This window comes from Sinohyriopsis cumingii, chromosome 15 (genome assembly GCF_028554795.1).
Source record: "Sinohyriopsis cumingii isolate HCF-2022 chromosome 15, ASM2855479v2, whole genome shotgun sequence".
In the NCBI taxonomy this organism is placed as follows: Eukaryota; Metazoa; Mollusca; class Bivalvia; order Unionida; family Unionidae; genus Sinohyriopsis; species Sinohyriopsis cumingii.
Window position 1 is genome coordinate 70,080,804 of NC_142975.1, and position 12,630 is coordinate 70,093,433.

The window sequence follows — 12,630 nt, forward strand, 5'->3', positions numbered from 1 at the left end:
TGGTCCGTCCGAGACTCACTTTAAACAAAATTGTCTCTCGAAGTTAATGTTTATCAGATATACAGTTCTCTCTCTCTCTCTCTCTCTCTCTCTCTCTCTCTCTCTCTCTTGTATTTAATAGTCCACTTTCGCCTTCACCTCCACTGGCTAATCACGTTAACATACTCTAGTAAATACGTTTTCATCAAAAGGATGGAAAGTACTTAAATATTCATTTCCTAAAATCTGTGTATTTGACGCGAACGGTGTATCACAAATAAAACCTGTTTTCATCTCTTTTTCACGCGCGTCCTAACACATTCCTTTTTTCTAACAGGAAAATTAAATGTTGAGGTTAATTAATTGAATTTTTATCCGTTTGTTTCTACTTAGTTGTTATCGAGTTTTATGTTGAAAAAAAATTTAAGGTTGGAGATTAAATTAAGTATATTATTATTACATTTCCTTAGGGTGCTATACCCCTCAGCTTGTAATGCTGCATTCCATTTAAGCTCAATACCGACCCAAACTTCACCTTCAAGTTCAATAAACTCCATGCTGTCTCAAACACCATTCTCAGTTCTCACAGAACCTATAGCTACTCAAACATTAATGTTAAATTCCTGTATATATTATCTTCAAAAACGAATCTTTCTGATTCGCTCTAGCACATTTGCTGGTTTTGGACACCAGTTTTAAAGTTTTATTTGAAACTGACTATCTGGTTTTAACTTTAAATGTTTTAAATATGCACAATAGAGAATCAAACGTTTAATAAAATTGACAAATAGTGTAACCCCCAAAGGATCCATCACTTGTATTGTAAAACGAATACCAACCTACACGTACTGTATAAAAATGATCTCTGCCCGGATTGGAACATAGTTACGAAACAATTGTCCTATATTGTTGTGACCCTCCTTCTAACCTCACTGAACAGATAAAACAAAATTATGTTTTTGTTCTCTCTACATTTATTTTTCGTGTTAGAAATACAGTACTGTTACGTGTTTAGGTTCTAATAAACAGTAACACAGAAAGAGTGAAAACAATAAGCTTTTTAAAATTTAACAAAATAATTTATTTTCCAGGACAAATTCTGTAAAAATGAAAAAAGGAGAAGAACTTACGGTTTCAAGAATCAAATCCAAAAATAATCTAAGAAGAATCCACGAATTAAATTGCAAAAGTCCTAGCAATGAGTGTTCTAATAATTTCAAGTTCGAATCCTGATGGAAAATCCAAGATGGATGACGATGACGTATGCTGTAGTCAGTACTGTGCTTATCTACAGTTTTTTGTATAAATACAAATAATGGCACTCCGGTGTTGGAAATCCAAATTAAATTTGTAAACAATGTCTTTCCAAAACTTCTGCGTGAGCACTCCTCAAAATATTTCCTGAGAAAAAAGAATTAATCCTTTTGAAATCCAACTGATCTGAAGAAAGTTATAACTCAAAATCTGGCTACAACAAAATAACTTGACATCAATGTAAAAAGCCCAAAAATGAGAAATCTCTCTCAAAGCATTTCTATTAAAACTAACAAATGCGTAGTAATGGAACAACCGGAATTACGAAATTGAAAGGTGTGTATGTGTGTGTGTGTGTGTGTGTGTGTGTGTGTGTGTGTGTGTATGTGTGTGTGTGACGTGATCGTGTTTATGTCACGTGCACGAAAAATGACCCTGAAGACAACTAATCATTTTAAAATAAAATAGAACTTGTTTACGAAGGTTGCTAACAATTTTGAAACAAGGTCAAAATTTAGATCAACATCTGTTATTTACGAAAGAATGATTCAGGTCAACTAATTTTCTGAAAATATTATCTCCAGTGAATAAATTTACATTATAATAGCATATAATAGAATTAAAAAAATTAAAACTGACAAACAATTAAATTAAAATAAATATGAATTAAATCAGATATATGTAACAGTATATACTTGGATACATGTAAAATACGAAGATCAAAATAGGTTCAGTTTGAGAAATCTAGCTCTTTGTACCTTAAGACATAATATAAAAGTAAAGGTGAAAACACTTGAATACTGGTTTCTTTTGTTATGTGTAAACTGGAATCATGAGAATTTAAAGTCAGATTTATGTATATTTGATATTGCAGAGGATGGGAAGGCATATTACCAGAGCAAATACCTTAGGAGTGAAACTTACAAAAGAAACATGGCTGAAAACAGAATTGTCTTCTCGCAGTTTGGAACTGTTGCTTTTCCTGATCCCTGCAAGAATATTTTCCAAAGGTATCTGGACGAAAAGGAAAATATCAATTTTTGCTGAATAAATGATGCGGGCTTTCTGTTCCCCCGGAAACCGTATATCTTGCTTGTCCACAGTATTACGAAAAGGAGATTTTAATTTGACCTCATTTATAACGATTTGGGATATGGCGAGGTTCCAGTTATTATCAAACACAGAATAATGATCATGGGACTGTATAATCTTTGTATTGGTTTACTTCTATGTCCATTTTTCAGCATATATGCCTCAGTTGCTCAGTTCGTATAACGTCTGACTCGTAACTCGTAAGGGTTGTGGGTTCAATTCCAGGCCAGAAAAGCTCCAGTCGGCTGCCACATCGTGTCCTTGAGAAAGGCATATAACTCATTTTCTGGGCGTGATAATGACAAATAATTGCTGAGAGCGCTGTTCAAAACCAACCAACCAACCGCCATCTACATCCAACAAAATTATCATATTTCGATAGATTCGTTATTTATCAACTTAAAGTAAAATGATCAGTGGTCGTAAAAACCCAGATCAAGTTTCTGCTTTTTTCATGTTGGTCCGAATGAAAAAGCTATGCTTTCAAAATATGACTGACTTGCCCTCAGTGGTCTGGGGAAACATCTTGCAGTTGGTTAAAATGAGGTTAAAGGAGAGATATAAACAAAACATCTATAACGAAAAATCCCGTAATGCTTTATTCCTTAGGGCAATGCATTGAAACTATCACGATTCCGACTAATAGAATGACATGCTTTACATGAAAAGAGAAAAGCGCACGTATACAGCTAACATTAGCTCCCGTGTCAGTCCTGGTCTTTATGCTTGACCAATAGGCTTTACTAAAATTTGCTGGTCAAAATGGGCAAGCGCGGGATATGTGTTTTACAAACATATGCTTCCAGTTTCTATGTTTGAAGCTTAAAATCATGTAAAATGTTGTGATAAAGCTAATAAATATTATCCAGTTTTATTTTACAAACCACGCAACAGTTGTATCATGGCGAGTTTGTTAGGCAATCTAACGAATATTCCTGTTTAACTTGGATGCAGTATTACATAAATAAAGAAATACAAAGTTCTATATGTTATCTATTTTGCGTAGATTTGTATAATTTATAAGCAAATGTATCCTGACGTTGTCTTATGTACATTATTTTCTTGTCAGGTTCTTATCCTATTTTCAAGCCGACGATAGCCCCCGAGATAACACCAACGTCTCGTTTTATCCTCTTGGGGACGAGTTGTATGCCACTACGGAAACCCATATAATTCACAGAGTTGACCCTGATACTCTCGACACCATGGGCACGGTGTGTATTAACTGATTGATAGCTGTTTCGAACACCTGATATTTCTTATAATGTACCCTGCTTTTTTTTTCTTCAAGGTGACTTTACTTTCCTTAGATGCAAATAAGAAAATATCGGAAATATCGGAACGTATTCTTAACCAATTTTGTATCAGTAATTATGTGAACAAAGCGATCAAATAAGCACTAAATATCTGACATAAATGTTTAGGACTATACTTGACAAATGGAGAAAGCGATGTAATTTTTTTTATGAAACTAAGTTTAAAAGCGATATGCTTGAGTAAAAAGTTCATGATAAAGCCAAAGTAAGATAATATTGGTCTATTTCCGAAAATTCCCGAAGGACATTTATTCTACATGACCAAATAAGTTTTTAAAATATGATAAAGACGACAGTGTATCAAAGCTCCATGCACCAATAATGACAGCTAAAATAAATACAAAACAACATTTTGTCTTTCGTTGGCGTGTTGGTCTTTCAACAGAATGGCGTCATCCATGAAAATGTTTTACAACGTATGAAACAGTATTATCGCTATCATGAGATCTATCCCTTGTACTTCCTGTGTACAATTTTTAACAAATTCTGGTTTTACGATATATGGGTGTCTTTTCAGGTTGATTTGACGAAGTATGTTGCGATTAATAACGCCTCAGCCCATCCTCACTGGGATAAAGATGGTACGGTCCATATGATTGGGAATGTATACAAGGAGGGAGCCATCTGCATTGCAAAGTTCCCGCCAAAATGTAATATTCCTCAATATGTTTAATTTTCTCTGTTTATAAAAGATAAAAGCTCAAAAATAGATAAACGTCAAAAATATTTTGTGCTAAAATATATGTGACCCCCTTCTATCTTAAGCCAGTTGAATTATATCAGCAGTCATAGTTGGGGTAATCATTTTTGCATAAAAGATTATTTTCTTTAAAATGGATGCCTTATTATCCTATAACTACTTACTTTTGAAGAAATTATAAGTGTTTATTGTGTTTCATATGGTGATACTATATAGGTATAAATGTCACGAAAATAATTCTTCCCGAACTCAGAACTGACCAGAAGTGAAATTAATCAAATTTAAAATTCCCGTTTCAAGCTGCATTTTGTAATTCACCAGACCGAGTTTTAAATGTTTTCAGTATACATGAAATGCATACCAAACCATAATTATTTATCGCTGGTATATTTCCTTTGGTAAATTAAATATCTCTCCTACAATATCATTGCAGCGAGTTCAGCAGAGAATTTTCCACAAGGAGAAATAGTTGCTACTGTCATTCGGTCCAACAAAATGGCAATGAACTATATCCACAGTTACGCCATGACGGATAACTATTACGTCTTTGTAGAACAGCCGCTTGTCATTAATATATGGAAAATTATGCTGGCAAAATACACAGGTACATCAATGCTGTCCGCAATGGAATGGAAGCCAGAACTGAAGGTAAGAGAGGTTTTCAGCGTTGGATAAAACGTAAACAGTTTCATAAAGAGACGTTTTAAATATTTTAGCCATAAGTTTAATGATAAACTTGACTCTTCAATTCTGATGCTTTCATGCATATTTCACAACACTTGCTACTTATTGTATTAACATAATTGCTACTTATTTGTCTGTTTCCTTGCTCAAATTTATAGTATTCCGTCTTTTACGTCTCGTTTTATTTACTTGATACATGTCGTTGTAAACAGATTGATTTAAACTTTGCAAATTATTAGTTAAAAAAAGAAAAAAAGAAGCTAATTTCCAATTTCAATGTTGGCAACAATTGTAAATCTGGAATCAGAATATTCAATATACATACTGCTAGTACAAATTGTATTAAATGTGATCAATTAATGAAACATAGTGTCGAAGGAGATTTGAGGTTGTACTTCTTCATTTTAAATTAGTGTACCTTCATTAAAATACAGTAAAATTATTTTCATTAAAATACGGTCAAATTAGAAAGGAAACTGCAGTGTATATTAATTCCCACCAGAATTATTGCTATTGTTTTCTCCGATAAATCTTTGCAATCAATTTCTTATCCTTTGTTTTGTATTTGGTGCAAGATGAAAGAGTTTCTTGTACTTCTCTTTCTGAATAATATCATTCAAGCTCACGTATACCTTGTCTCCGTATTGTTGGACTGATAATTCAGACTCTTTTTTTGTTGTTGTCATCCAGGCTAAATTCCACATTCTTGACAAGAAGACAGGGAAGGAAGTCAATGCTGACATTTCTTACGAAGCTGACGCTTTCATAGTGTTCCATCATGGCAACGCTTATGAAGATAATGGTAATGATTTTGGTTTTGATAGCCAAGACAGACAGATCAAACATGAAGTGTCTCATGCCTTTGTCAGCTTCATATATATTCAATCAGTAAATTACACTAGTAACTCTAAACTGCTGCGTCAGTTTAATTATTTGCTATTATGATAACTCTCAAGAGATAAATATTCTCTTTTCGTTGTATTTGCATACTATATTGAATTAAAATAATTACTTTGGTAAAGGTAGCTGTTTATAGTTGGACAGATCATATTGCAATGAAGAGAACCGTAACTCTAGAGTAAAAAACCCAACAGTTTCCTAATTTTATTTCCTAACAACACATTTATTGGACTGTGACGGTTCTTCAAAGATACCACTTAGTGACATTTTTCATCTTTTAAAATTTGGAGACGATATGTATAACTTAACATTGTCTTGAAGGACATATAGTGCTGGATCTTTGCGCCATTTCCACGGACAAACCTCTGCAGTATTCCTACTTAAAAAACTTGCAGCATGAGGACTGTGTTAAGAACTGGAGAAAGCAGGAGAGTCCCAAAGGTAGAAGATACGTCCTACCGCTTAAGGTCACCAAAGAGGTGAGAACCTCAATTAGAAACTATGGAGATTATCAGCTGTAGATTATGAAGTTATGACATCATGGGGATAAAAACTATTATCACAATTTCATCTTGCTCGAGTTTGCAATTATTTTTGATAGCATTAACTTCTGTTCAAACATATCGAAATAATGTTATTGATCTTTATCAAAAGTTGGCTTTAACTTAACCTTTTGTTGTGTTGGGTACACAAATTTATTTTTTGAATTACATTATACTTTATGACTGAGATCATGAGGTGACAGTCTGCCATTCATGGTGTGCTTTTGTTGTTATATAATCATTGTGTGTGATTCTTCTAGCACTGGATGGTTTCATTATGTTTCACACATTATCTTCCTGCTATAGGATTTTCGGCTGTGATTGAATCCTTTACGACAAAATAGAAAGTGTTAAAATAATAAACTTTATACAACGTATGATATGAAATAGCAATCATGATATGAACAGCAATCACATCGATGTTTTAAAATTCCCCAATATTGTTGATAGTATACCACACTAGAGCCATTCCTTTCTATACGCAGACTCCAACCGGTCAGAACTTGGTTAATCTTGATGGAATTAAAGCAACCGCAAGGAAGATATCTGAAAATGCTGTACACTGTGACCAAGAGCTATTTTCTCCTATCAGTAAGTAGTAAAAAATCTTGTTTAAGTAAATGCTTTTAATTTCCATCAAGATAGTGTGGTATATATCCATCTTAAGAACACACACACACACACACACACACACACACATTCTGCAATAATAACTACATCTAAACAAATATTTGACAAGTTTTTAAAATGTTTGGTTTGGTTTTGCAAATATAACAGTTTGTTACATACCATATAAGGTGATACGAACAGTTCAAAATAAATGTCTCCATTTTAATTTTGTTCATTTGTAAGTTTTATTTACATTTTTTAAAATTCTAACGGTACAAGTGACCTCATTTTCGGCACACGAAAAGGGCATTCCCTACAGTATGATGAAGAATCTCTCAATAATAGTCAAACATCAAACGCTTCAAGAGACCTCATTTGTCATATGAGTAAGGAATTCACTACAGTATGATGAACGATCTGTCAATGTTAAAACAAAAGATACATGCTACAAGTGACCTCATTTGTCACACGTGAAGGGCATTCACTACAGGATGATGAACAATCTGTCAATATTAAAACAAAGGGTACATGTAACAAGAGATCTCATTTGTCACATTTGAAGGGCATTCACCACCGTATGATGAACAATTTGTCAATATTAAAACAAAAGGCACATGCCACAAGAGATCTCGTTTGTGACATGAGAAGGTTATCCACCACCGTATGATGAACAATCTGTCAATATTAAAGCAAAAGGCACATGCCACAAGAGATCTCGTTTGTGACATGAGAAGGTTATCCACAGCCGTATGATGAACAATCGGTCAATATTAAAGCAAAAGGCACATGCCACAAGAGATCTCGTTTAAATGATCAAAGGCCAACGATCAGTTAGTTCCGTTCCTCCGATTCTAAACGTTCTTAGCCCAGTACGCATGTAGGTTAGTGTATATATTGTACACAGTGGGAATCAGTAAGTGGATATACGAATTAAGTATAAGAGCAAGGGTGATAAGCCTTTGTCAACATAAATTATTGAAGAGATGCTGCATGAATTTTCTTGCCCTTGACCGATTGCTGCAAATTATTTCTTTAAACGTTGGGTTCCAGGTACTGTAATATGTTCATTTTAAAAGACTTTAGTTGTTTATGTATATGTGAGCATTTGAATGTGATATAAAGTTAAATTGGAAAGAAAGAATTACCATCACTGATTTTATCTTCTCTACGTGAAAGCGATCCTATGTATCTGTGGTTAGGCAATCCTCGAGAACGAAGTACACAGACTTTGATTTCAATCTTCTTCTACGATTTTTTTAAAAAAAAGGTCCATTTTATTTGCAGTATGGGGGGTTGGGTAGCATATTTACCAGATAATAAAATAGTTATATCTTAAATCTTAAACAATCTTAAAATCTTACGTCATTATTATGCATAATACGTCTGATGTCTCGTCACTGATTTTTGGTGGCGCTCTACAGTGTCATATTTTCACTAGGGTTAGAATGTTAAAGAAAAAAGATTTCCCCGGTTTTCCTAACTAGTTATACTGGTTATTTAAAAAGACCTTGTATATCTTAAGAATTATTCAAACCACTTTTAATTCCCTTTTTTGGGGATGTGTGATTGATGTGTGAAATTTGGGTCGTAGAGTATACAGCTTGATCTTCAGACGTGCACCTTTCAAAGAAAATGCTAGCTCCGCTTGGTCATTTTCACTTCCTGAACATCATAGGTAAATTGTAAAAGAAAGAGTTGAAATTGTTTTATATTTTATATATTTGGTATTTCATTCATTGCACTTTCAGAAGCTGGTGTTTTCTAGTCTGGCAAACTTCGCATCCCTGTTTTAATAACTGCTAATATTAGTGTACTTTAGACTAATTCAGGCTGGTTTTTGAGCACAAGGGAGCAGTCATTTTAGTTACCTACGTGCTTAGATCATGTACAATTTCCACAGGTACAATATCCAAATTAATTTCAACCACAGTACCCGAGAGTAATATAAAGGTATACCAACATTCTCTCCACGTTGCATGTTGCAAATGTAAATAACTTCACCATTCACGCGCCACATTACAGAAGTTCATAATATCTGCAGATGGCCAACTATATCTTATTGTTACAAGCCAGGGGTCTTTGTTTGACCGAGCGGTGTCACGCCCTGGCGCGATTCCCGCTTAAAGTCATAAGTTTACCCCAGATTTCCAAAGACTTCCATACAACTTCAGTTGTAAATTAGAAAGCCCAACTGTCCGTTCTATGCATAATTTACTCTAATCAATGCAAGGTCTCACAGCCTGCCAAATATCCCTCAACCGCACATGTGCATGGTTTCTCTTCGTTAGGTTTCCGTACCATCAGCAGTTCACGCTGTAGAAACTATACATTTGTCCCCCAACACAGGGAACTATTTTAGCTATTGCACCTTAGGCCAGTAAATCCACGGTTTCCAGTCATATTTCGCTAGTATAACTGCATCACATTTGCCACCATGGCGACATAAACGGTATCTGCCGAGTCCCCTCTTATTGATTCCTTTGTGTAATTTACCGGTTTCCTGCCGTAAATACTGCCACTGCAGTCACATCACCAATGTACAACACTGGATTGTAATAGGGACTTTGTTATTCCATTGACACTCATTCGGTTTTGACCTGAATTCACTACTAGTGAACCATGGCTTCATGGAAACTCAATAACACTTTACTCCGTTACGTTTGCTTCTAGTAATTGGCTAATTATTTCGGGCAAATGAATATTTCCATTGTACCGAATTCCAATAATCAGACAAGTAATCACCAAAATCTAAGAATTCTTAAAACGGGGCGCTTTAACCAAATGCGTATACTCCAAATTAATTACATTATTTATTGTTCAAAGCAATTTAATTTCCCTTTATTTTGGTGTATGATTGATCTGCGTATTTGAGTTCTATAATACAAACCTTGGCCTTACTTCAGATGTACACCTTTCAAAAAGACTGTAGTTTCGCTTGGTCATTTTCACTTCCTTGACTTCAGAGGTAAACTGTAAAAACAAATGAGCCGATAACTCTTTTTACGTTTTCTTTGTTTGATAATTCGTTTTTCCTTGCACTCTCAGCAGCTGGTATTGTCTAGTCTGGCAAAATTCATTTTCCATATTATAATAGTTGCTAGTTATAGTCTACTTTAGACTAATCCCAGTTGCTTTTGTCGAGCACAAGGGAGAAATCATTTGGTTAGCTGTGTGCTTAGATCATGTACAGTTTCCACAGGTATAGTATCCAAAAAAAATTCAGCCACATTGTATGAAAGTAACAAAGAGGTATGCAAACATTTTGCCAATTGTTCATGCTGCAAATGCAAATAACTTCACCTTACACCTGTCATTCTCTCAGAAGTTCATAATATATGCAGAGCACCTATTAAAGTGACAACCACTGCAGCATTTGGCGCAGATGTTTGAATAAAACATCCGCTCCGATAAGGAATCCAGCTAAGATAAATATCTGCTACTTTAGTATTCTTTGTGCCCAGTATCATTTTCGCGAGTCATAACTTATACAAAACTTAAGGTAAAACCTTTTCTGAATCGACCGCTCGAGTCAAGAGATATTTTGTCTCTAATTTTGCTATAAATAATATTTTGTGAAACTGATGTGGCATAATGAAGACGTTGAAAAGGCAAATTAAACTTTTAAATGAGCGCGTTCAATCTGCGGAACTGTCTACACAGGTCTCTCTCTCTCTCTCTCTCTCTCTCAATTTCGAAAGATGTCTAACGTAGATTCAAAGTAGAGAGTGTAAACTTGCATTGCTCAACGTTGTATGCAGTCAGGACAAGTTGAAATGAAAATCAGGTAATCTGCCTCGTGTACAGGAAAATATGCCTTAAGAAGTTGAATACATTCAACTTTTTAACCGTTAATGACTCTAGGTTTATATGAGATGTTAATGTTTAAGAACATGTGAGATCCATTAATTCTCAGTGCTCTAAATTAAAGCAGTTTATAGACGGTTAAAGAAAATGAAACAATAGATCAGGTCTTTAGTGTTACAGTCTTCCTGCCTTCGATAGCTCAGACAGCAGGAGCTTTATTATTATTATTATTATTATTATTATAGGCATGGAATTTCCTCAGATCAACTACTCCAACTACAATGGAAAGAAGTACAAGTACACTTATGGTGTTGGTTTTCATAACGATGGACCGCATTTCAATACAGTAAGATCTGATTTTCAGAGGAAGTGTAAAAAAAAAAATTGTTTGAGGTATTGTTCTCCTTCAAAAGATAACAAATCAATATTGTGTACTCATACCTAAAATGGTTTTCCTAACTTATTCATCAGGAGCAATACTCCAGAGTCCTTAACCTGCTTAACGCTAAAGTAATGAAAAGTGTAATTTGAAAGTTAATGTCCAGAAATTGGCCATATGACTTTAAATGAACATGCAAGAAACTATGTATTGTAATTAATTGAAAACTGTATCAATATTATTAACTGAAAATACTAGGAGTATATAGATTACGCTACTGTAACTACAAATAGGTATAACTATTTTAAAAAGATATTAACTGCCACTTGAACAAAGAATCTATTTTTTCAGTATATAAAACATCACCAAAAATGGAAGTGTACAACTGTCAGATTCGTATTTTCAGTTGATCCCTTAAATACGTTGTTTTTCAGGTGAGGCTACTCACCAGTCATAGGTGACCTCTGTTGTTAGAATATATGGCCAATACGGTGTGTCTGGTATTTGTAAATGTGCTGTCCAGTACAATTACAGGGTTGTTTCAAACTAATTTGAACTAGTTTATTTTGAGTGACGTTTTCGAAACTAACAAACAAATAGTTTGCTTATTCTAACGCAGTTTATTGACAATTGTATATATTGCCTTTTACCATATAATGCAAATTAGATTAATGTAGCATATATAATTAATTATATTGTATGTTTTCTGCTGGCCTATTTTAAGTCATATATATAAATTGCATGGTAGAATGGCCACATAGGAACCGTGAGAAAATTATTGACATCATTTGCAAAATATAATATAAGAAAACAGTATTTTCAGAAGCCCAGCCTAATGCAAAACAATTCATTAGCATATTTCATTTATCAATTGGCAATACCTCGATTTCACGGGCATGAAATTGTTTATTGGTAAAGCTTGTTTTTCACCGGCGGGGGAACACTCTTTGTATTTTGGATGCTGTTCTTGGGCAGAGTGAGCTTTCTGAAATGAGTGGGACTGATCATGCTGTATGTTTTTAATTCGCCAGGAACTTGAGGTTGCTGCGGCTAATCCGGTCATATTGATTTCCGACCCGTCCTTGTTGGTTTCCGACCCGGTCATGTTGGTTCTGACATCTTTACTCCTCTTAGTGTATTAACTGGAAAACCAAACAAAATAATAGTATCGTGAAGTATGCCCTATTTAATCAGATCATCGATATCTCATGTCGTTTATTTGTTTCATAATGTATCAGACCATCAACATTTCATGCAGTATATTTATCTCATACCATATGAGATCATCAGCAGTTTATAGTTGTTTAATACTATATGAGATAAAAATCTCATTGTTAAACTTTTTAAACTGGTTAATTAAAAGTAGGTATT

General features: G+C 34.3%; 1 protein-coding gene across 3 annotated transcripts in view; it reads left to right on the top strand.

Annotated features, from left to right (window-relative positions):
* LOC149782033 (carotenoid-cleaving dioxygenase, mitochondrial-like) overlaps window positions 1-12,630 on the top strand; it is a 32,501-nt gene that overhangs the window by 17,005 nt on the left and 2,866 nt on the right. For all 3 annotated transcript variants that reach the window (XM_089933440.1, XM_089933442.1, XM_089933441.1), the window contains 8 exons: window positions 2,108-2,243; window positions 3,395-3,539; window positions 4,159-4,291; window positions 4,775-4,989; window positions 5,716-5,827; window positions 6,247-6,404; window positions 6,953-7,058; window positions 11,126-11,226. In XM_089933440.1, coding sequence (XP_089789566.1) covers window positions 2,108-2,243; window positions 3,395-3,539; window positions 4,159-4,291; window positions 4,775-4,989; window positions 5,716-5,827; window positions 6,247-6,404; window positions 6,953-7,058; window positions 11,126-11,226 — 1,106 coding nt within the window. The remainder of the gene's footprint in view (window positions 1-2,107; window positions 2,244-3,394; window positions 3,540-4,158; window positions 4,292-4,774; window positions 4,990-5,715; window positions 5,828-6,246; window positions 6,405-6,952; window positions 7,059-11,125; window positions 11,227-12,630) is intronic.